Raw genomic sequence first — 26,428 nt, forward strand, 5'->3', positions numbered from 1 at the left:
TAAAATGAAATGGTATAATTAAGGCTGATAAACTTCCCATCTAATTAAGTCTAATAAACTTCCCATCGCAAGGGCTCAAACGTAGCTCTCCAATAAGGCAAAAAAAGCCTATCCAACTGCTATAAATGAAAGAGCATATAAAAAAAATGTTTTCAAACAATATGAGGCTGAAGATCAGAGCATTCCCTGCCTGTAGCTGTAAATCTCAGGGAGCCGGACATGCAGGAGTGGCGGATAAGAAAAGGCTTATGATGCAGCCATAGGGATAGATGACAGATTTGCAGCTGCTCTCACTAAGGGAACAAAGTATTCTCTGCCAATCCTGCTGCAGGTGGCAAATCTGACGGATAGTCAAAGAGCAGTAGATGAAAAAGGGAGATACGTGTTAGCGAGCCAGACCTGGCCGCAGTCCCTGGTATCAGTCTTTCATGCCTGAGAGAGCCACTATAATGTCGTTTGCACACCTCCAATAAAAGGGCATTTGCTTCTGGCTGCAAAAGAGAAAAGGCACAAACATGCCAGTCACTCACTTTGGGAATTGCTGCTCATTCTGAGCAAAAATGCTGCTTTTAATTGTGGGCAATTTGGGGCCATTATTAGACCATATCATCTTAAATTTAGGATTTTATAGGATTTGTGATGAAGTTTCCCTTTCATTTTTCTACAGCAACAATACACACACACACACACACACACACACACACACACACACACACATGAATGTGTGTGTGTATATTTTATATATATATATATATATATATATATATATATATATATAAAACAAGATAAATAATTTTGAAACTCAGTGATTTAGATTCATCTTGCTGGGTTGTTTTAAGCTTTTTAGCAAACAAATTAATATACAAATATATAAAACATATAAGAGAAATTATTTTGAAACTCAGTGATTTAGATTAATCTTGCTGTTTTTTTTTTTTTGTTTTTTTTATTAAAGCTTTTTAGGAAACAAATTAATATATACAATCACTAGTTAGTCAGTGGGTTCATGTAATTTAGCCCTGTACAGATATTACGCAAGGGGTCACACATTTGCAGGGGTCAACTCCTCTTTATGTACTTCTGGCCACACCTGACAGAAAACCAAAGGCGGAGAGAAGTGGAGGAAAGCTCTGTGACCAAGCATACTGAATAACAGATCCCATACTTTTATTTAGTGATGAGCGAATCTGTCCAGTTTCACTAGGCTGAAAATTTGCAAACTGCCATGAAGACAATGGGCGTTTTTTTCTATACCACTCAACTTTTTTTGGCAGCCATTGGAGTCTATGGTCGTTTTTCTCAGTGAAATCTGGAGAAAATTTGCTTTCACCACTACTTGTATTTAAGTATGGCATGACGCGCCTTCCGTAATGTTGCCAATATTCTGTCCAACTTTTATTTGGTTGCATGTGTAAAAATCATCTTTTGTGTGCACTTTTTAAACCTAAGTGCACTGAACTGCAGGATGGTCAGAATTAGTACAAACTGGTGTATCTTCATACACAATTCTATCTTTGCAACACAAATGATTGTATGCATGTAAAGAGCTAAGAGGAAACACTAGTTTGAACCACAGGTATGTGATCTGTAGGGACCCATAGGGTTAACATGCCCCTATGGATTTTAAACCCTACCACTTCTAAGCTGTTACTGGGCAAAGACCCATGTATCCAGTTTATAGTTTTGCATATGTGCCTTATTGGTTGACAGGTTGACACGATCCTTTGCACTCCAATATAGTGTTTAGCAAAGGGGTGGGTCTTCCTCTTTGGCTGCCTCTGGTGTCTCAGGAGGAAGGTCCACTGAGCCTGGGATCAACAGGGCCCCAGTAAAGCCATTTCTACCCTAGAGTATCTATCTACACTCTAGAGAAGTGTATGGCGCCCATTATTTTTCTATTTTACTTCGCACTTTAGCGAGTTGTAGTTGCCCTACACCCCGGGATATTTCCACTTAGCGAAAGCCCATCTGAGGGACTAAGTCCTATGTACCCCATGCTCTAAACCTATTTTAGCTGGCATTGTCTGTTTTTACAGCCAAATAGGGGTTATAGATTCATTAACCCGGAAACCTGTTATCCTCAATTTTGGGAAGGCCGACTCCCATTTTATGCAAATGATTTTAATTTTTAAAAATAATTTATTTTTTTCTCTATAATAATAATAATAAAACAGTACCTTGTACTTGATCCCAACTAAGATGTAATTAATCTTTATTAGATACAAAACAAACCTATTGGGTTTATATATTGTGTAAATCATTTTTTAGTAGACTTAGGGTATGGAGATCGAAATTACAGAAGGAGCCATCATCTACAAAACCCCAGGTCCTGAGCATTCTGGATAACAGGTCCCATACCTGTACTCACTGCCACCTGCCCAAATTGGTGCCAATGTGTAAACAGCAATATAGGTAACTTTTTCATCCAAAAACAAAATGTGTCTGGGCTGTTTTGCCAAACAGCAACTTATCTATACAAACTACATTCATACATCTGCATCAGACAGAGCTTGTGTCAGTGAAGTGTAACAGTACATTATGTTTAAATGCAGAAAATCCCTTTAATTTTTTTGGTGTTTCTGACCCTTCAAGACAACTGTGGTTCTGTAATTTGAATACACTCACTTCTTATTTTTTCATTAGATTAATGCAAGGAAAAATAAAACATAACTTGTCATATTTTTCTGCGCAGTAAGGTCATATACAGAGCTTAGTCCTGACACACTTCATTTTATGCTGAATTATTATTTCCCAATAACAGATAGTAGATGCAGAGACACTTTATTTGGACTTGTGTTGTGTATGGACATGAGGCCTAGAACTAGCACTTTTAAACAGTCCTTTTCCTTGTAATGTTACCTATGAAAAATGCTTCACTCGTGTTTTATAATGACCATACACATAATAAAGCTATCACAAAAACACCTACAACTGGATACAATACACAACTAAAGGAGCAACAGACTTCCTAAATAAAGGAAGTAATAAGAAAAGCCTTTTCTCACCCACACTGACAGCTACAAGTACTCTTAATATGAAGGTTAACGTTTCCTTTAATAAATAACTACAACTTCCTGGAGATACAAATATGGACTTCCCCACTCTCCCCCTCACATTCACTGACACCTGGCTACAAGCAGCCTCACTCACTGACACCTGGCTACAAGCAGCCTCACTCACTGACACCTGGCTACAAGCAGCCTCACTCACTGACACCTGGCTACAAGCAGCCTCACTCACTGACACCTGGCTACAAGCAGCCTCACTCACTGACCCCTGGCTACAAGCAGCCTCACTCACTGACCCCTGGCTACAAGCAGCCTCACTCACTGACCCCTGGCTACAAGCAGCCTCACTCACTGACCCCTGGCTACAAGCAGCCTCACTCACTGACCCCTGGCTACAAGCAGCCTCACTCACTGACCCCTGGCTACAAGCAGCCTCACTCACTGACCCCTGGCTACAAGCAGCCTCACTCACTGACCCCTGGCTACAAGCAGCCTCACTCACTGACCCCTGGCTACAAGCAGCCTCACTCACTGACCCCTGGCTACAAGCAGCCTCACTCACTGACCCCTGGCTACAAGCAGCCTCACTCACTGACCCCTGGCTACAAGCAGCCTCACTCACTGACCCCTGGCTACAAGCAGCCTCACTCACTGACCCCTGGCTACAAGCAGCCTCACTCACTGACCCCTGGCTACAAGCAGCCTCACTCACTGACCCCTGGCTACAAGCAGCCTCACTCACTGACACCTGGCTACAAGCAGCCTCACTCACTGACACCTGGCTACAAGCAGCCTCACTCACTGACACCTGGCTACAAGCAGCCTCACTCACTGACACCTGGCTACAAGCAGCCTCACTCACTGACACCTGGCTACAAGCAGCCTCACTCACTGACACCTGGCTACAAGCAGCCTCACTCACTGACAACAGGTGCCCTCACTGACAGCTACAGACCCCTGATATACCCCCTACTAACCCTGAGCTACACCTACCCATACTCGCCTCACTGACTCTCAGCTAGAAGTACCTCTTCTCCCACCCATGACAGCTACAAGTACCCTCACTCGCCCCCGACACAAGTACCCCCATTGCCCCCACAAGTATCACAAGCAATAACTAAGGTAACTCACCTCCCCTCTTGCCTTTTCCAAGTCCCTGGCTCCCGCACTCTCCAGCTGCTTCTCCCGGTACAGTGACCACAGACCCACGTTAGGCAGGAATAGCAGGGCGGCCACAGCCAGCCCCACAGCCTGCAGGATCCGCTTCTCCTTCCGCCGCATGGGAAGCCCACGCCCTGCTACCTCCCCGTCTTGACCTGGCAAGAGCCGAACACACCGAGACACAATCGCTCCACGGCCGCCAGCGCCAGTCACTACCAGGCAGCAGCTCCACAAACTCGTCAGTCGCGGACCCGGCGCAAAGGAAAGGGGCGGAGACAAATGCGCGCTCCCGAAACACGTAACGCACCCTCCCACCTCGGCAGCAGGAGAGGGAGGTGAAAGGTGTGTGCGGTGTGGGGAGGCCGACTTGTAAAGCAAGTTTACTTAGAGAGGAGGGAGTATCGCACTTGGGGCTATTGTGTCATCGTTTTCTTGGGGACCATCAGTTATGTAATGTTGGCTGTATGTTATTTGCCGCCCCCCCTGCTGGAAATTCTACACTTCTCTTGGGGGGGTCACGATGTCAAGACGTGAGGTGTAATTTTTGATATTGTAGGGTTGCAATTGCGTTTTTATAATAACGCTCCTGCTGTGGCCCATAACCAGCAACCCCCCCCCCCCATACCTGTACTAATCACTCATGAAGTTGGTGATGCCTAATAAAACAGAAGGCAGGCAGGGCCACAAACAGTATCAATTCATCTGTGTGTCCGTTTGGCGAAATGCATGGGGCATGTATGCACTGTATGCACTCACTCTGTGCACATTAGCAGCAAACTACTTGTGTACTTTAGCCAGGTCTGAACTAAAGGTGGCCACGCACATTTCCCACAAAAGATAGTTCCCACCCTCCACAGATGCTGAATTGTCAAATATGGAGGTAGAAACAATAGAATTCCTACCTTCCTCTGCCGATTCAGCACTGAAGGTAGATTTTGCTCAGGCCCCATCAATGGCACACGATCGGCGAGTCGAACGATATCTGCAGTCTTCTGCGATATCGGACGCCTCGCTAACTTGCCATACACACAGCATCATACGAAACAAGGTTTTGTGTGATATCCGTGCGTGTATGGCCAGCTTTAGATTGAATATTGGCCCTGGCATTTTAGTGTGATGGCACATAGCGAAAATAGTCACCCGGAGTGTTATCTTGGCTACTGTGCCAAAATGCCTTCCCACCGCCAATAAAATGAATCGCCAGTGGGAAGGCATACGAGGCGCTTCATTCTCTGCCCAAAGTTTCATGCGCAGAACACTTTAGGCATCTTGGGAAAACAAAGTGCTGCCTACACCTTCCCACTGGTGATTCACTTTATTGCCGGTGGGAAGGCATTTTGCTTTCAGTGATCTTTTCTAGGAACAATTGCTTTAGGCCTGGCAATACCCTTAGTGATATTATTCCACATCTCTCTCACTCAACCACCTCCCCACATTGCCTGATACTTGAATATGACACATCACTAAGAGCTCTCAAAAATACATACAGAGCACATACAGTATATTTTACTGGAAAGAACTATGTTATATGAATATGCAAGGCAGAGTCTGCTGTCAGAGATACAAACACTTTTCTAGAACAAGGAAAAAAACCTTTTTGGAAGAAGAAGAATTATACATATTTCTAATTCTATTTAACAAATTCAAAAACAAAATAACTAGACATAAATATCAGAGCATGAGGAGTGATGAAAGGGGAAATTATTAAAATTAACAAGTGATTTTCCTTTTCTCCGTATTTGGCTTTTATCGAAAGTAAAACTTGAAATGGTGTCTGGTTGCTGGACTAAGTCACCCTAGCAACCAGAATGCAAATTAACAACAATGCTTTCCATTAGATTAAGGCACTTATTTAATATAAGTTAGTTTTACGGCTTACTTCCCCTTTAGCCATACATAAGCAATATTTTGTAAAAAGTACAATAATATAGACTAAATAAAGGCATACAGTACTGTAAAATATAAGTATATTAGAAGTTACAGGGGAGTCATATGGCGATATGAAGAATGAAAGCCCCAAGAGGGCTTCTGTACAGGTCATGGAACTCTAAAGTTACTTTTGATATTCTGTTGTTTTACAAGACGTGTACATTATAAATACACAATGATGTGACATTTCAAAGCACCTTTAATAACATATATTTTCTGGTTATTCACTATTGTAAACAGATAATGGACTTGTCTAACTGGTTATATTTAGGGACAAAATTAGTGGATACTACACTCAGGGTTCATAGTAGAGGGGGCCCCAAGAAATGTGAGGATGCAATTTGCAGGTTGCAAATTGGGATTGTGGGTGCTTTTTGGACCACATGCATGGTTTTGGTATAATGAAGTGTGCTGGGGCCCCATACTAATGTTGGGGCCACATGATGGCGGCCTGAGCTCAAGTTATAACAAACACCGCTAATGCGTTCATCAATATGTTGATTGCATATTGCCTATCTACATTCTGGCTGAATAAATGTATTTAGAGTACACATCTGCATTAATTACACATATGCGTTAATTACCTATTTAGGACTTTTGTTGCTTTTCATTGGTTTATATTCTCTTTTATAGTGTGCCTGCAGTAAAGCATTTCAGCTTCAAGTCACCCTGCTGTTCCCTGAATCAACAGCAGAATCATTCTTCAACTTGCTCTGTTATACCCTATGTGCCATTCATACATATTATGCTGTTTGTAGGTGCCAGCAGTCATTCATGCCTAACAGTTTGCCCTCTGCAGACAAAACAATTCTTTCTGTTCTATTTTGGAAAAGCATTTTCTGTTGTCCAACAATGGCCTCAGCATACTGCTTGCATGCTAATTCAGTGGCATCATGCTTGGCTGCTTGTTTATCTCTGTGAATAATAGGTTTTGATAAACAGGGCACACATCACTGTTCTGGATTGACACACTCTCAATCCTTGATTGACGGGCAAGGCGTCATTCTCTGCTGTCGGGGATCTTTCACATCATCAATATAAATGGCTCTTTAAATACTCTTTAAAATATTGATTGGCAACAGCATATTCTAACTGCAGTTTGTATTTCTTGGACAGATTGATTCAGCAAGGTGTTAGTGACTTAAAAAGTGATTTACAAATAAAAATGTAGCTAATAAATGTAATTTTTTTTTATCTCATTAGGGTAAACCGGTTACCAGTCCAGATGACATAATGACAGTATTTCATAAATTCTACAACATCTTGAACTCACCTTCAACTCCTAAGCTCTTGCATCACCAGAGACACATAACCAACAGATAAAGGTGGCTCTTAAAGCAGAAGGGAAGGTATTTTAACATCTTTATGTCCTTAGACTGGCCTGTAAATTTTCTAAACTATAATATGATACCCCTGTATTTAACACTAGAACTAGTATAGTACAGTCACCATCTGTTTTGTTTTGATGTCACTTCCCCTTAGTCTTTTCATCATTTCACTTATGTTTATGTCCTGTTATGTCATCATCATTAAACCCAAAGAACCCGATACAAGGCATGTGCATGGCTTTGGTTCAAGTTACTGTGCATGTCCTTGTCTGGGGGGATGGGAAGTGCTATGACTGTACCTATTACCTTTCCTTGTAGTTTACTGACCCTGCCATGGAGAATGAAGTTGCAATCAAAAGCATTATCACGCAAGATTCCAATGAGTCTGTATATTGGGCCAGGTTCTTTAGTTTTGGAAGATATCACAGTAGTGATACAAGAGGTAGCTTTGTCTACGCAATACAGTCCTGATTTTCTCCAGTAGGTCACTATCTGAATGTTTGAGAGATTGGCTGCTGAGAGTGGCAATACATGGGCAGATTTTAGCTGTTGATTCACCTCCTTTAAAGGAGAAGGAATGGTAAAAACTAAGTACGCTTTACTAGAAAGGTCTATGGATCAACTAGCAGTTAGGCAGGTTATATATAGGCATTATGGTTGAACTTGATGGACGTATGTCTTTTTTCAACCCAACTTACTATGTTACTATGTAAATACAGCAATAAGCACAGAATAAAAAAAAATCACTATCAAAAGAGTCCTCTATCAAAAGAAACACAGATGTCTTCTTTTGTGTAAACATTTTCTTAGGTATCAGACTAACTCTTTTAGAAAATCCTTCATTCCCCAGGCCGGAGTTTGAGCAGCTCTCCCTGCTTGCACTAATGTTTCTAATCTATTGGCAGTAAAATGCCTATCCTTCTCCTTTAATCAGAGCTGGCAGCTTATCTGCCCATGTATGGGGTGCTCCTACCTGACCTATATTTGGCTGAAAGTTGGCCAGATGTTAATCCAACAGGTTTAAAAATCTCGGAGCAATGACCACATCAACTCCTTGATGTGGTCCTCGCTTCTAAGGCCTGTATTCCTGTCAAGGTTGGCATATTGGGTAAAGATCAGTTTGTTTAGCAACCTTGCCAAACAAGATCCTGCATCTTTTGAATTCCTAGCAGACTGTATAGTGCAGCCAGTTTGGTGTTCTAAAATGGCCTCAATTTGTTTGGTAAAAGCAGAAGGATGAGGTTTCACATCTTTTTTGATGCGGCCAATTATGAAACATTATGTAAAACGCCAAGGTAGCATATTCGCTCAATGAAGTAAAGGGACAAGTGAACTGGCACCGACTAGTGGTAGTATAGTGTAACGGCAATAACGTTTAACAGCAATACTCAGTTCCTCATCTTCAAATGTAATAGTGCCTGGAGTGATTCCAAAGTTATTTACACATTCATTCCCTAAATTAATTGATATAAAACGGTATTGTGCCTTGGGAGGTTGCAAATGATAACTGTTTCACACAAGATAGCTGGTACATGGAGGGTTGAATATAAGTTCTGCGGAGTGGAGAGTATATTGCCTTTAATACTGAATATTGGTGAGGGTAACTGTAATGGCACTGATGAGTATAATAGCAAGAACAGATCTATACTATTTTAACTGCAATGGCCCCAACAACCTGGAGCCAGCAGATTCCTAATCCACACCACTTGTAGGCCATGCTAGGCCATGAAATTTGTACCGCTCCTGCAGACACTTCCAAACTAGGCCTGGGGCTGGATTTAGGGGGGTGCCGTAAAGGCCATATCTATACCGTATTAAGGCACCCAAGGGTCTATGCCTAGGGCGGCAGGTTTTGGGGGGGTGGCCCCCTGGTGCCTATATATTCGTTTTTTAATTTAAAAAATATAAATAAATAAAAATATGCCCCCAAACCCAGCCAATAATTATTTTGACTTAATGCTCTAGTTCTTTATATTATGTACATGTACGGGCTAGTCACTTACAGGGGTAGTTCACCTTTAATTACATTTTTAGTATAATGTAGAGAGTGATTTTCTGAGACAACTTGTAACTGATCTTCTTTTTTTTATTATTTGAGGTTTTTGAATTATTTGGCCTTTTGTTCAGCAACACTCCAGCATGGAATGCCAGAGGATATCTGGTTGCTAGGATCCAAATTACCTTAGCAATGAGTCAGTGTTTTAAATGAGAGGCTGCCATAAAATTTAGAGGACCTGAACAGAAAGATAAGTAATAAAACTAACAATAAAATTGTAGCCGTGCAAAGTAAACGTTTTTGGCTGCTGGGGTCAGTGACCCCTCACTGAAAGCTGGATAGATTATGAAGAAGAAAAAAATAATTCAGAAACTATAAACAATGAAGACCAATTGCAAATGTGCTTAGAATTGGCAATTCTATAACATACATTAAGTTAACTTAAAGGTAATCCACCTCTTTAAAGTGGACCTGTCACACAGACATAAAAAGCTGTATAATAAAAGCCCTTTTCAAACAAACATGAAACCCAAAGTCATTTTTTTATTAACACATCTATACCCATTATATAAGCATTTAAAAGTCCCAGCTGTCAATCATATATTGCCTGACCCGCCTCTATGCCTTAGGCATAGGGGTGGGGCAGACAGTTACTTTCACTTTCAATTCAGAACTGCTTAGATGTTTCTGCACTCCTTACATTCCTCCTCCCTCCTCACCATCTAATTGTGTTACCAGTGCATGGATATGGGTATTAGGTCCCCCCATACTGGCACAGAAACAAGATTTTAGCAGGATGCACAACTTTCCTTAACAGTTTCCACAAAATGGAGCCTGCCTGTTTTCTGCAATTGTGAATTCTAGTGCTGAAGGAAATAAGTTTAAAATAATTTATATAGTGTAACTCAAGTTTAATTTGCTTGACAAACACAATAGAAAACAATTTGTAATTATTTCTTAGGGTGACAGGTCCCCTTTAAAAGAAGGAAATGTGTATACAGCTCCCCAGCTGACCTATCGTGTGCATAGAACATTTGATATTTATGATTTGGGTCCAACAAAATGAAAGTAAAGTTATTTGTAAATAAAAACATTACGATGATATATCTTCCATATCATCAGCAAAAATAGAAACAGTACAATGCCCACCTTCAGATCATTAATAAACATGTTAAAAGCAAAGGACCAAGGACAAGTCCCCTGTGGTGCCACTAACCATTCCTTTTATCTTCCGTGCCGAAACCTAATTCTCGATTTTTTAGGGTTGGGTTTTTCAAAGCCAAAATATGATTTTGTTGCAGAAGAAAACTATTTTTTCGTGATTTACTATGAAAAAATACGCCATCTAAAACCTGTCCAATGGCAGATGGGCCTTTTACAACTGGAAGATCTTTCTTTGCTTTGTGGTTTTACAGGTTTTTGGGGTTTTTTTAACACTGGATTTTGTGATTTTAATGCGTCAAAATGAAGAAGTCACAGTTTTCGCATTTTTACCATTTGTCTTTTCGATGTTCCTTTTCAATTCAGATCTCTTGATAAATGCCTGACATTCATAGAAGTTAGTTAAGTCGAGGTTTCAAAAAACTATAAAACCACAAAAATCAGAATGTTAAAGGAGAAATAAAGGCTAATAAAGAGTTAATCTCAAGCTGCAGGCATACTTTCAGTTGTCTCAATAGTGCCCTTAAGCCTCCCCATATTTCACCTGTTCAGAAGATCAGGAGCCAAACAGGAAGAATTAATTAATTAATTTAATTCTGCCTTTACATAAAGACAAAGTCCTCCAACCTTTTTAATCCCTCTGCCCCTCCTAAAAAAGGTAATCTATCCTGAATAATCAGGATAATCTCCCCGCAATGCCATCCCACCGGCAAGGATGTAAATTGCCGGTGGGATGGAATACGTGTCGCTGCGACTTCTGGAAATCGCAGCAACGTGTATGCCATCCCACTGGTGATTTACTAAAGCCAGTGATTTTAACTGTCCTTCTACTTTAACTTTACTACAGGCATTAGTCTTTCTTTACAAATCACTCAACTGTAAGCAAACAGGAACCATTATTACAATAGAGTTGGGCTAGCCACCTGCGTCAGAGTATTCTCTGGTCTGGCAAGTCCTGCACTGACCTTATTCATTTAGAACATTGTTCTATCTAACAAAGGGGCTGAGTTTTTACTGCAGTTTTTATTTTACTTCATATTAAAGCTTCCTGTCTTGCTAAGCCATGGATAAAGGTTAAGGCGGCCATACAGTACAAAATAACAGCCATGTACAGAGACAAGAAACATGGATAACAATATTTTATTGGAAAAGGCATATAAATACAAAAATAACTCTGTATTGGTTGTATGAATACCTGTACAGTGCTGATCATATGCCTCTGCTTTTAAAATGATCCAATAAAAACAATTGTTAAATAAAGGTAGTCATACAGGGGCAGATTTAAGATGCTAATTCAGGCACTTAAGATCAACTAAGCAGTTTATCTGCCTATGTGTGGGGCCCTCCGAGGGGCCAACCTGATTGATACCTGCGAGAAAATTGGCCAGATGGTGATGGGGCAGGATTGATTTTTGAGGATCAAAGACCGCATTGACCCATTACTGCAGTTGATACTCAGTAAGTAACATACCTGTAGCTTTGTTAAAAAGAGGGCATAATCCAAAATGAATTCCTAAACCTCTGAGGCCATAACTCCAGGGTAGCTTCATTTTATACATAAAAACTTGCAATACTTACATTGAGAATAGATGTTATTCAGTAAGAGGCAAATAGCTTTATGCATCAGAAATGTAAGAATTCATTACCTGAAGTCTTCCAGTATTGTCCGAAAAAATTCAGCAGATATCATGGCAGGGGGTAGAACAGGGCCAGGGTTAAATGGGGGCAGGTGGCTTTAATTTGGGTCCTGGTTGGCTGATCTTCCTCTTTATAGAAGAGAGTATGTTGCATTATTTCTGCATTTTGGAAGGCAGCCCCTTCTAAAGGTCATTGACGGTTGGACCCTCCATAGAGGGCGAAGGAGCTACTTCATTGATCATCCCTGCCAAAAAAGGCTCAGGTTGACCTTACGCGGCAACTTAATTACCATGTGTCTCTTGTCTAATGTGTAGAAACAAATTACTACTGCTCGATACCTCTCATGCCTTTAATGACATTTGCTTGTCACTGTTGACTTAGGGAGGATTTCAGCCCAAAAATGCACACTTGTGTACCTGCCACTTGCTTACCTCAAAATGGATAAATGCCACTAGCATAATGCCACATTATGACAGCACATGCCCCTGATCTGTTCAGTACCAAGACCACTTTCAAGTAAGCTCCACCACCTTGAGGTCCATAAATTGGTGCTTAAATTAAGTGCAGAACAGCTGGACATATGAATAGCCCAGGAGCCATCTAGGGATCACTAGTTCTAGATGTTTGCTACATATATAATATCTTTCCACATAATTCCCATAAGTCAATGTTTATTCCAGCAATTTGTGTAATGCCACTTTTCAGAGCTTCAAGTTTATTAGGAAGGTAGTGCTCAGCTTGCATGGAAAATAATTTGTTAAATAATAAATGAATGAATGGTAGTGTTTTACTGAGCAGTAATTACTGTAAACTCTACCAATCCTGAATAAATTGGCCCCTTAGAGTACTGAATGCTGTAAAGAGAAATACAGATTCAAGTGAAAAATGAAATTAAATACATCCAGGCACATATAATGCAGTGCAGACTTTGACAAATGTATTTTATCAGTGGAATAAATGGATTTCTTTGGTCACCATACTATTTGGTCAATCAATGCAATGGTTACGCTCTTTGGTTCCTATAAAACTTGCTTCCTCCTCTATCTCAGGACCGGGGTGTCAGCTGCTTTCAGTGAGGCTCATTTTTCATATACAAAGTCTGCAGGATGGCAGGGATAAATGCATTAGGGGGACATGCTACACTATAGCTCTCTCTGCATGGCTCTGACCTCTCTCTTGCTTACTGGAATTAAATGTTATTTTCTATCCTTTTAACTGTTATGGATTTTCCAACCACTTTGACCTCCTGTAAAGGCCAGCCAAAAAAAGGATGGAGTTGTTTCCTATCTGGCCTCCTCACAGACAGTCTCACCTTTTATGTTATAAATTGGATCCCTGAGAAAATTATGAACTTTCCTCTGCATGAAAAGGTGAAATTAAATGTATATCTTCTGATAGAAAAAAGCAGGTTTTAATCTAAATACAGGTATGGGACCTGTTATCAAGAAAGTTTAGGACCCGGGACCTCTCCATAATTTGAATTTCCACACCATAAGTCTACTGAAAAATAATTTAAAGGTTAATTAAAGGATTGTTTTGCCCCCAATAAGGATGAATTACACCTTAGTTGGGATCAAGTACAAGGTACTATTTTATTATTACAGGAAAAAGAAATCATTTAACCATTAAATAAACCCAATAGGGCTGTTCTGCCCCCAATAAGGGGTAATTATATCTTAGTTGGGATCAAGTACAAGGTACTGTTTTATTATTACAGGAAAAAGGAAATCATTTTAAAAAGTTTGAATTATTCTCTTATAATGAAGGCAGCCTTTTCACAAATCAGAACTTTCTGGACATAGGTTTCTGGATAACAGATTCCATACCTGTAAAACAGGTATGGGACCTATTATCCAGAATGCTCGGGACCTATAGTATAGATTTGGATCACTATACCTTATGTCTGCTAAAAATCATTTAAAGAATGTAGAAGTAACCCTTCTTAAAATTACTCTCAACACCCTCCAGAATTACCTACCTTTGTCCCAGCATTCTCTGTGACCTGGTTCCTCAGTCAGAAGGTATTCTTTTTGGTTGCTTCCTTGTGCAGAGTGAAGCCCCGTCCCCACTTCCTGTTCAGTTCTCTTTTCAATTCGACAAGGTTGTCGGAGTGGAGAGCCTTCTGCGCATGCCTGAAGGCAGCAGGAGCCAGTCTGTTAATTAGCCGGTATTTTTTTTATTTTTATGAGAGACCTGAACAGGAAGTGGGGGCGGGGCTTCACTCTGCACAAGGAAGCAACGAAAGAGAATACCTTCTGACTGAGGAACCAGGTCAGAGAGAATGCTGGGACAAAGGTAGGTAATTCTGGAGGCTGTTTAGAGTAAGTTTACTCATAGAAAAAAAAAAGTTTACTTATTCTTTAAATATTGAATAAACCCAATAGGATTGTTTTGCCTCCAATAAGGATTAATTATATCTTAGTTGGGATCAAGTACAAGGTACTGTTTTTTAAATATGGAGAAAAAGGAAATCATTTTCAGAAATTAGAATTATTTGCTTTGTGGATAAGGGAACCCATACCTGTACTTTATTTTTATTAGAAACACTGGCAAAGTGACCTAATAATATGTTTGGACCTTTCTGTCAGGCCCCTGTAGGAAGATATAAACTACACCAAGTCTACACCATCTGGTTATTGAAATTGGCTATTTGAGCCATGCAATCATTGCTGACATGCGCGCCACTACATCATAAAGTAACAATCTGTGCTTTCAATTTTGCATGAATGGTTTCTGGAGTAAGGTTTGAACAGCAGCTGCAGAAGAACTTGACTGGCCTGCACAGATCTCTGACCCTAACCCAACTTAACTTCTTTAAGTTGAATTGTAAACCCAATATGAGCCAGACCTGACCCCAACAGCAGTGCCTATCCTTTTTTGTGTGAAAGGAAGCAAATCCCACTAACAATGTTCCAACATTTAGGGGCCCATTTATCAAAGTCCGAATTTCAGACATTTAAAAGTACGATAGAAAAAAATCGGATTAAATCCAATAATTTCTGATGTGCGTTAAAAGTGCAAAATTTCGCATAGTGGTCGTATGAAAATATCATGGTACGACTCGAAAGTTCCGAAATTTTCATATCCAAACGATCGATCGGCTCAACAAACTTTCTGGCTTTGATCCTTCAGTGCATGATTTTGGAAGCCTCCCATAGGACTCAATGGCACTCTGCAGCTCCAACCGGCCAAAGGAAAGTCACAATACTGAAGCTTGAATAAATCCGAAACTTTCGTACTCGTTGCGACAAATACGATTCTGTCGCACAAATTGTTTCAAAGTACGAAAAAGTTGCGGAACTTAACGAAAAAATTGCAGAGTTCTAAAAGTTAGAAAAAATATAAATTTTTTTGTAATCGTACCCAATCATACATTTATAAATGGGCCCCATAGTGGAAGCTGTTTTAGTAAGAAAAAGACGTGTATGGCCACCTTAAGCAAGCTTTTTGCACATTGGTCTACCTATCACCACCCTGTGTTTTACTGGTGGCATTACTAAGGGCATTTAAAAGTGTTACTTTATAAGATCTGCACATATTTAGTGACAGGACACTATTTTAAAAATAGAGGATGTTAATATCCCATTAAGCAATGTTTAATCATCTTTATTGAGTACCTGAGACCTAGTCCTTTGGTTGAAAAATGCTGTCTCTTGCTATTGGACTAATAATAAATCTAGCTTGAAAAATACTTTCCGTTCTCTTGGCTCTATGGATCCTATTAGTGTACTTTATATTTTATGTCATGCAGCTCATATTTAATGTTAAAACAATACCACCCAGATCTGACTGGATAATAACTTCTGAGCAAAGGACAAGACACCATGAATCAGATTTAATTATACATTCCAGCAGCATTCCAATGAGGGACACATCAAGTCTATGAAATATACATCTGTAGCACACTGTAGGGTCCTTTCATAAATTCAGATATAAATACCATTAACAATTTAATTTTTTTACCTTTAATCAGTAAATAGAAACTGCTATTGCTAAACTATTTTGGACAATCTACACTTAGGTCACATCCTTGCAAACATTGCTTGTGGCCACCTACACACACAAAAAATTTCATGCCCAGTATATATAATTTACACCAAACTGAGATCTATTCTTTTTGTTTAATTGTTCATTGGAATAGCAGAATACCCTTCAGCTGATTAATTCCATTAGATCATTTTTTTTTCTTTTTTTTTTTAAATAGATTATGTAAATAATTATGTTTAGTTGAGTTGACTATTCCTTTCTGCAGGATAGGCCACCCTATGAAGGCAGCTATTTGTATTTCTTAAAGGCACATTGCAGGGGCATGGCTGATCTGTCATGCCTTAAGGCTGATATAGGTATTTTTATAAGGGAGGTAAACTTTGGATGAGCTACTGGTCAGACGATACCAAAGTTGCCTCCTCCAGCCAGCCAAGTCAGACAAGGGGGTGGAACAGTGATATCTGATGGTAGGATGATGACGTTGGGGTGGAGCAGTGGGGCAGGGTTGTAATGTGTGGGGGCAGGTTTGTGACATCAGAGGAAGGTATTGTCCTGAGTTGTTTGAGTTTCACAATGCTGAATGAACAGGCAGACAGTTTTAAACCAAACAGCCCCTAGAAAGGTTCAGTTTAAAACCGGACAGGTGGCAATCCTAACAGTTCAATTTTTATATGCCACGGGCAGGTTACCCAAAGCACAGTATGATAATGGGCTATTTTATATTAATATAATGTCATTTAAGAAAAGCTTTGGAGGCTGTATCCAGTTTAATGGCCTGGACTTGAGCATGAATAGGCAGTATTATCAAGCACAGGCTAGGTATGTAAGTATTTTCTTTTGGTAGATACTTATGATGATGCCATTTGGTTTAGGCACTTGCGCCTATTATAGACTCCACACTAACTTTAATAAGGAAGCCTATCTGTTGGGGTGGTGGAAATGAGAAGAACAGTATGCATAAAAATAATGAAGGAAATCTGAAGACCTTAGGGCTGAAATATGAAGATAGGTGAATTGCCCAAAAGCAGTAGCTAACAGCAACTGATCAGGTATTTGCAATCATTTTCTAACTTAGTAGATAGTGAAGTTGGCAATAGCAATATATCTGAACAAAGTTAAAAAATAAGCCCCCCCATGTGCTGTCCTTGCCTCAAAAACCCCAATGTGAGAGATGATGAAATATAAAATATTTGAATTTTAAAATAAATTAACATTGTTTTCTATAAAATTAGCTTATCTCTGTTCTAGAAATAAATCATTTGCCACTAACATCACAGCGAAGCACTTCACAGACTTCCTACTAGCAACTAGACTTTGCTTTCCATGGAAACAGCAGACCTCTAAAACCTAGTTAGCAATATCTGGTCAATCTCCAAGCTGTTCTGCAAATATTACATCTATATAGAGCATTAAATTGCTTCTTTTACTACTTTTTACCTTGTTAGCAAGCACATTAAACATGACTATTTCCTTTTTGGTCAACATTGTCCAGCAGAATGGTGCAACATCTAGCACTAATAACTACAGTAATTAAACCTGCTACCAGCTTCTCCAAAACAACCCTCACCACTAAGGTAATGGGAAGTGTCCCCAAAAGAAAAACAAGCCCATAACTCTTTCCTCTTTTTCTTAAGGGACACTACATCATGAATGTGTAGCTATTTTTCAGTTGCTTTGTTTTTCTAGCTTGCAGTTTCTGTGTTTCCTAAGATTCCATGTTTTTACACACTGTAACACACAGCCTTGCTTACCTACTTTCACATTGCCCCCTGTAGTGTCTTAAATAATCAAGTATCCTTTACTAATCCGTGAAGTGTGGCTAGCCCAAAATGGTTGATAACAGGACAATTCTTATACTGCTTTTGTTCATTATTGGCCATACTCGTACCGATACTGACAAACTGGCTGAATAGATGGACAACACACAATCGGCATACATAGTATGGCCACTTTTCTATTGGCATCAACAGCCAGAACATTTGCAACAGTAACAGAGGAAGTAGCAGGGGGCTCAAGGTAAAGGCTAGTTAGAGGATTAAAGAGAATGCCTGTTTGTTCTCCAAAATAAGCCCAAGGGCCTTGTTATGGAGAAACTAAGGTAAAAATATATTGCTGTCTTATATGTTCTTGGAACTTCCAAAGGGGGCTTAAACTAAACCCGTCTCTCAATTGACCAAATAATATGAAGTGATGTATTTTCCAGGGCTCTCTATAGAATATTGTATTTCGGTCACTCCGATAATGTCAGTATCCACTGCAGCAAGTTATATGTGGGAATGTGTAAGAATAAGTCATTTACTTGGCAGGTACAAAAGGTCGGCATGGCTCAGACTGAAACAATTCATAGTTATCTATGCAAAGCTATTTATGATCTGTAGAGTGGCATTAAGCTTAATTCCGCATTACTAAAAATAAAAAAGCACAGACTTGTCTCCTGTCTTTCTGCCTGTACATATTAACTGACCTAATGGTATAGATGCAATTGTTCTTTAATTGCCTCAAGGCCAGGTGCAATAAGTAACTGGTGAGCCTATTAGCTGCCACTATTTATCAAGTACTCATTCTCAGGCTTATAATGGTAGGACCTTCCAGCCAGCTGCCTACTTGAGGAAAGAGGGGAGTGCAGTGGGTTGTATTTGGTGCCTTTCAGCACTGGGGTTCTGGGTACCATTCCAGCCAGTGCAAGGATTTTTCCCCAAGTCTTCTGCAGTTTCTTCACTTGCTCCAAAAACATTCATTAAGGTTAGTTGGCTTCTGATAAAAATTGACCTTAGATTTTGTATATGATATAGACTTTAAAGTAGGGGTTCTGAAACTGTGGGACTGGCTCCCCTAGGGGAGATCCAGAGAAAACGCTAGTTTGAAGAGATTTAGGGAGGCAGTACTATACACAGTTTGTTTTAACCTTTCTAAAGACAATGCTTCCTAATATATAGCTTAGATATAAAATGGTCATTATATAATGCAATATTTCATTACATAGTCACATACCACTATAACCTTAGACAGTTTTATTATACCCAAATAAATGTGATAAAACAGAGATAAGAAGACAAATTAGCTGCTACAGGGCTACTTAACTGCCTCCTGTCATAGCCAGGATTGTCAGACTCATGAAAATCTCAGTTGCTGCCAGTGCTACCAGTGGGAAACCTGCACAGTTGGTCTGGAAACATCATTTACTATAGGAATTGTGTAGTCTAACAGCAGGCAGTTATGCTGAAACCTGAACCTGCTGGAATGCCTTATCTCTGCGGCATTGTAGAAATAGGATATGTTGGCTCCTTTGATACAATGCTAAATATTGAATTTCAGAGCCCTGGTACAGCTCTACCTCTGAGGCCCTATAAAGGCTGCCCTGAAGCATGATGAGAGTCCTTTGTGGAACAAGACTTCAAACTTACATTGCAGTGCTACAGTGATGGATTCAGGTATTTACTGAATCAGTAATGTGTGGAGAAAAGGATGACTGTCCTTGGAAACTAGCTTCATCAGCCTTAGGGTATGAACCCAGGGAGTGAGTGCTAGTAACTGCTCCGAAAAGACTTTCCACTAGCACAATAAAAGTCGCCAGTGGAAAACGATTCACATTGCCTCGTTTTTCGAAGTCGTGCGAAGTTGCCAGAATACTGCTTGCACTGACCCTTATTACTGACCGTCATCTTTCATATGCTGTACATAAATTGGGCAGAAGAGGGAGATGCAGCTTTGACTTATAAATTGACCCAGCATTGCGCAGAGGACAAAGTTTATATATATATATTATACACAAAAGCCATGCATATCCTGTAAATTATATCCTTATAAATGGTGCTTAGTGATGTAATTTCTGTCACATGACGTAACAAAACTTGTGTATTATAATAAATATAGTACTCCATATAGTACTCCCTGTTGAAAGATATGAGGATATTAGAAGTCGCCTCAGAGTTTCATGACCTTTATACTCACATATTTTTTTACAAATCATTTCAGCAATACTTTTTATAAATCTTTATTACCAATTTTATGTGATATACATCAAGGCAAGGTGTTCATACATTTCTTGGTTTTAAATAATCTCATGATATGTTTGAGTAGCCAATCATTACTTTCTTTTATTTATATAGTGTTGATTTAGCAAGTGAACCAGGGAAACCATCTCTGCCTTGTCTCTTTATATACTTAGAATGATGTGTGATTAAATAATACATCTCATCCTAGTTGCTGTCACACACAGCATGGGAAATAAGGGCTTTGAGGATATATAACCAGATGACTGAAGGTCAATCCTAAATGGAGTACATGGGTACTTTTCATGTTCCTGTCAGAGGATATTCATCATAAAGAGCCTGAGGCAGCTCCTTTCTCTTCTAGTTATCGGCTGAAGGAGAACAGATCTAACTTACAATTATTATACGTGATGTATCTGTATAAAACAAGCTGCTGCTTTCCCAGGGGAAATAGCATCATAGTCTGATCTTGGATTATTGGGCCAAGCAGTAAAACCCGCACCTACTCCCATCCTGAGCTGGGGGGGGGGGGGGGGGCTGGTAGGGGAGTAGAGAGTTTGTATGACTGATAACAAATGTTTTTGTTTTGGCTGTTTCTTACAGACCAGGGAAACAGGTTTTGTGTCCCTCCCTTAAAGCGTGCATGAGAAAAATGGTGAAAAAATACACATAAAAATCAGTGGAGAGTAAAAGAGCACAATAGCATTATATTTTCAAGAGTAAAATGAACTATATGTTATCCTTATACTATGATTACACCATGTTATATTATCCAAGGGATAGCTACTATAGCAGATAATCATGACTAGGGTTACCACTCAGCTAGAATTTGACCTGCCTAGCTGGCAAATCACTCATTAGGGCCAGGGATCTATGAATCCCTTCCCTGACGGATTACCTCTTATAAGCACAAACCTGCCTCTGTTCTACATTTTCCCTCATTTTCCCACCCATTTCCCTGTGACATCATTGCCCTGCCCCTAAATGATGTCACTGCCCCCATCCATAGGCCAGTATTACATGGCATAAAAGGTGGCAACCCTAACATGACTAAACCATGTAACAGTCTAACCACTATACTGTTGTACATAAGCCGATTTTGGCTGCCAGTAGCTTATTGTTTGAATTATGGACTCCTTAATCAATACTGTGTGAGCAGACAGGGAAATCCTGTTAGGCGAGGACTGTATTGGGCTGTTGACATGATCCTCTTTCAACAGATCTGTAGTGGCCCCTGTGTGATCTGTTTATTGGACCCAGGTGCACAGCTCGATGCCCATGACCCCTGGTGCAAAATCTGGTGCAGTTCCACTTCCTATAGTTGGCCAAAAAAAAAACTTTATTTACCATAAGTTTCTTTGCCATTACATAGTGTAAGCAGTGCTTTCACACTGCAGCTTTTTGTAGCTTTTTCTTAAGAATTAATTTTTTTTTTGTGTCCACTGGGCCAGGATTCAGGCATAACCACTGCCATAACCACTGCCAGAACTACTGCTAGAACCACTGCCAGCCACCCCTGTAGAAACAGCCCTAACCAGGCTCCTAGGCTCCAGCCACTGTGACAAATCATTGCTAGCCAAGCATACAGACTGGAGGGATTCAGGTGAGGAAAGTGCTGTAAATTAGTCTATAAATCCCTACTTGGTCTGTGAAAATAAAACTAGCCAATCAGCAAAGTGGATTTGCACACAATTTGCACTATTTTTAAAATAAATCATTTTGACTTAACCTTGTATAAATAAGTTGACTTTTTGAATAATCCAGTGACTGACAGCAATTGTGGACCTGTGCTGGCATTCCAAAGAATGGCTTGGTGGCCACACTTTACAGAAAGTTTTTAAACTCCCTTATGCAACTTTTTTTGCTTTCTTCCCATTTATTACAAAGGAGATCTCTGTCTGCCACTGGGAACATTTATCAGGACTGCGTTCTTGGGGTCATATCATGTACATTGGCAGAATTGTCATTCCAGAGCTCTATTACACGCAGTGCATTACCTGGATTGTCATTCTAGAGCGCTCTGTGTTTGTAAACTGAATGTGACCCGAGATTGAAGACATATATTGCAAGCTTCTATACAGCAAAGTTCAGAGAGTCATGATATGAATCTATTGGTCAGGCTCAAATCCACAGAATTGTATTGGTTTCAGTGTTCTAAAAGAAGAATAGGGGGATTGCTTTAAAAAAAGAACGGGGGGGGGGGGTTTACAGAAGGTGGTCAAGCTCAAATCCACGGAATAGTACAGGGTCCCTTGTGGGAATGCTTAAAGGAGAGCATCTAAATAAGTAGGCTAGAAATGTTGTACATTATGTTTTGGGTTTCTGTACCTCTAAATATATGCCCCCAGCTGCTCCCCATCTTCCTTTCTGCTAATTCCAGCAGAAGCCCTTGGATACTTAGGGACTGATTCACAATATACTGTATATACAGAATACAAATGTCACAATATAAAGCTTATTAGTAATGTATTCAGGTTCACATTACATGGCAACTAGCATCAGAATTCAATATATCATTCACAAAAATAATTAAAAATATAATATATTTTAAAAAGGGATAAAATGTTTTGAGATCTTATGCTGGCATAATAAGTATTATATGGATGTGTTTCAGACCAAAGTTTAGTTTCAATTTTAAAACATTTCCAAAGTTTCCATTAAATCTGCTTAATTAGCCCAAAAATAATCCTATGCTCAGTTTAACCACCTATGTGGATGACTTATTATTTTTATAGAACCTGCTCATGCAGTTTCGAAGGTGATCAACCTGTACATGTGGCCTCTTTAAGTCTGTTTCCCTAATCCAGTGATGCCCAACCAGTGGCTTGTGAGCAACATATTGCTCATCACCCCCTTTGATGTTGCTCCCAGTGGGCTCAGAGTACGTGCCCATATTTATATTTCTGGTTTAGGGGCAAGTTGTGGATGCACAGAGACTAGCAATCCCCATGGGGTACCAAATAGTCAATCACAGTTCTTATTTGGCATCCCCCAAAGAACTTTTTCATGCTTGTGTGGCTCATCCCTGCCCTAGCCTATAAAGCATGAGGAGTACCTTAAGATGTGATTGATATGTTCCTCTTCCCTTGCAACTGAAAGTGTAGAATGGGAAGAGGAAGGGTTTTTTGAGGCAGCGTTGGGAGCTGTAATTAAACTTTTGGAAGATCCCAGACTGTCGGCCCCACTTTTATGTATGTATGTGAAGTCAATTTAAACACAGCTCCAAATACAAATATATATATCATTACAGTTTTGTAGCAGTAGAATAAACACATCAATTGTGGCTGTGCTAAAATGGACACAAACGGTGTGGGTATTGACTTCACTTTCACGGACTTATGACGCATTATTATTTCTGGAATGATTCAAGAATTCTGGTAAAGGAACACTAGGCTGTGGGTTAAGAAAACATGGCAATTTATCTCCAATAATGTATAGTGCATAAACTTTATTATTTTTTTTAAATATTCTCAATGAATTATATTTCACTTGCTTTGTCATCACAAGTAGTTTATATACACATGTACACATTATTTAAATGAATAATATATTATCAAAAACATCCATAACAGTATATATAATATAGTGAATATAACCTTTCATACTGTCCATCCTTGTCACAAGATGCTCTGAACTTAGAAAAAACATACTCCGTATCGGTATATACTATCCAAATACAAAAATATCACAAGTCACATCAGAGTTCTATGGCCTGGATAAAGCAAGTCAGCCTGTGGTCTAATTTTTTAGAATAATCATATTTGTTTATTTGTAATGTCGTTATATATTATACACAATAGCAGCTACATTATATCCTGCGTATATAAAAATTGTACGTTGTCTATGCAAAGATGTGAAGGTCCTTCAATAGCAAATTAGCATTCTCCTCCTACAGAGTTTTAGCCTGAAGGATCTTTTTGTGTTAAGCTAAATGCTAACAGCATCAATCACACATAGAACTTCATTTTTGTTTCCAACTTTTTGTTTAAAATTATGTTACCCAAAAAAAGATGTACAAACAATCGTATCTCCGTACCTCCAGCGCTACAGATGCATACACAGGCTTCTGTCACAGGGACAAGATCTAATTAAAATTTTGGCTTCACAAGATAAGTTGTTATTTAGTCACATCACTGCTTTAGGCCAGTCTGGGATGTTTTGGTGATAGGGATCAGAAATGTCCAATGTCTAGTAGACCATGCTGGAAATATTTCATTCTGTAATGTCGCTTGGCCAAGCAGAAAGAAAAGAGTCGAAGATGGGAAAAACAATTATCCATCCCTGTTAAAAAACTACAAGTTCACTACAAGTTCAACTAATCAATGTTATCTCATTTTATGCTTTGTAGGCTTAACTGCCAGGTCCGGATTTTAAAACTTTGCCCCCTTGGCCAGGCTGCTCCTCACCGCCCACTCACCACCACAACCCCGCCACCGCAGGAGCAATGTCTTTAAGTTCTTGCCCCCCAAACCAAACCTGTACTTTGAACTAGCAGAAGAAAACATGGAGCGGCTCTGAGGACTCAGATTTAACAGATTTAACAGGTGAGGCAAATTTATCGAAATGTGAGTTAAAAGTTTTACCTTTCACCTATTAATAAATAGGCTTCTAAAAATCCAGAATAGAACTTGGGTGAGTTTTTATGTATTAAGCTATAAACTCACATTTTAATAAATCACCCCTGTAATGTTGTCCCCAGTGCGGCTCCCTAGCAATACGGCGAACAAGTGTCATTTGGTGACATTGAAACTTCCTGGTTGTGCTTGGTTATCAAGTTTCAACCTTGTACCAAGCGTTCCTGTGATTCCTGAGCTTCTTGTTTTTGTCTTGTGCCTGACTTTCGACTTAATCCTTCGCTGCCTGCCCTGACACGGATCTGGGCTTTACCCACTGCTGTGCCTACTGTTCCAAGTTCCTCCATCTGTGGTTACCACCCAGCCGGTATTTGACTGCCCCTGCTGGTAAATCACCAACTAGGGCCAGGGCTATAATTACAGATTTAATGGCAATGTAATTGTCTGTAAATTTGTAAAACCCTATGAATCCATCTTTTCCCTGACTGCTGGCAGATTACCACTTATAAGGCCATACCACCTATAGTCTGTCCTTTGTCCCGCCCACTCTGTCCATTTCCCCATGTTGACACCCCACCGGCTCCCCCAACCGGAAGGCTGGTATAAACATAGAAAAAGGTGGCAACCCTACCTCTAGCTAGTGTGAGGTGCTTGTGGATCTTTACTCAGATATCCAACTTGACACTTATTAAAGCAGTGGTTCACCTTTACATTAGCTTTTAATATGTTGTAAAATTGCCAATTCTTAGCAACTTTTCAACTGGTCTTAATTTTTTTCTAGTTTTTGAATTATTTGACTTTTTCTTCTGTCACTTACACCTACAGCCAAAATCTATTGCTCTGCAAGACTACATTGTTATTGTAATGGTTAATTTTTATTCCTTATTTTTTTATTCAGGCCCCTTTCCTATTTAAATTCCATTCTCTCATTCAACACCACTGCCTAGTTGCTAGGGTAATTTAGATCCTAGCAACCAGATAGCTGCAAAAATTCCAATCTGGAGAGCTGTTAAACAAAAAGCTAAATAAAAAAAACTAAAATAATAAAAATTTAAGATCAGTTGCAAATAATCCTAAAATATCACTCTCTACATTATACTTAAAGTTAATTTACAGGTAAACTACCTCTTTAAGAGAATGACGGGCATTAAGGAGATGCCTAGTTGTGCAGACCCACACTAGACCTGGAACCGTTGATCTGTGACCCAGTCTATGGACTCCTATCTGTTTTTCTGCCCTCCTAACCACATGTAGGGGGTTTCCACATAATAACAACCTGCACTCGCCATGCACTGCGTTACCTGAAAATAATGACTATTATGCAAAAATGACATCACTCTTGGTGTCTGACCATCAAGACCATACCCTTTTCAACTTCTCTTGTAAGATTAGGGCATGTGGGTATTCTGTGGGTACTAAATCCCATGCAGCATTAAAGCATTTCATTGCACCCTGTGCCCCACCTATGTGATATTTGATCAAGGTACTTGTTCCAAATGCTTTAGTCTATCTTGATAAAGGCTGGAAGCTGAAAACATGTTGTATTAATAAAAGTAATTTTGCAGTTAAGCTTTGAGAGTACATTCCACCTACATGATACTCATAATGAAACTATATTCTAGCCAGGCCTGGACTGGCAATCTGTGGATTCCAG

The 26,428-nt window shown here is 39.7% G+C and overlaps 1 protein-coding gene and 1 long non-coding RNA gene across 2 annotated transcripts in view; one reads left to right on the top strand and one right to left on the bottom strand.

Moving 5' to 3' along the window:
* The window catches only part of galnt10 (polypeptide N-acetylgalactosaminyltransferase 10), an 85,337-nt gene extending 81,005 nt beyond the window's left edge, over positions 1-4,332 (bottom strand). Inside the window, 1 exon segment of the mRNA NM_001078976.1 lies at positions 4,140-4,332. Coding sequence (NP_001072444.1) covers positions 4,140-4,289 — 150 coding nt within the window. The 5' untranslated portion in view covers positions 4,290-4,332.
* A 104-nt stretch (positions 4,333-4,436) lies between these two features.
* On the top strand, positions 4,437-24,819 carry LOC116409700. The gene is made up of 3 exons (XR_004221930.1): positions 4,437-4,511; positions 7,302-7,447; positions 24,549-24,819. It is a non-coding gene; the product is annotated as an uncharacterized LOC116409700 (long non-coding RNA).
* Positions 24,820-26,428: the final 1,609 nt, after the last annotated feature.

Source organism: Xenopus tropicalis, chromosome 3 (assembly GCF_000004195.4).
Source record: "Xenopus tropicalis strain Nigerian chromosome 3, UCB_Xtro_10.0, whole genome shotgun sequence".
Lineage (NCBI taxonomy): Eukaryota > Metazoa > Chordata > Amphibia > Anura > Pipidae > Xenopus > Xenopus tropicalis.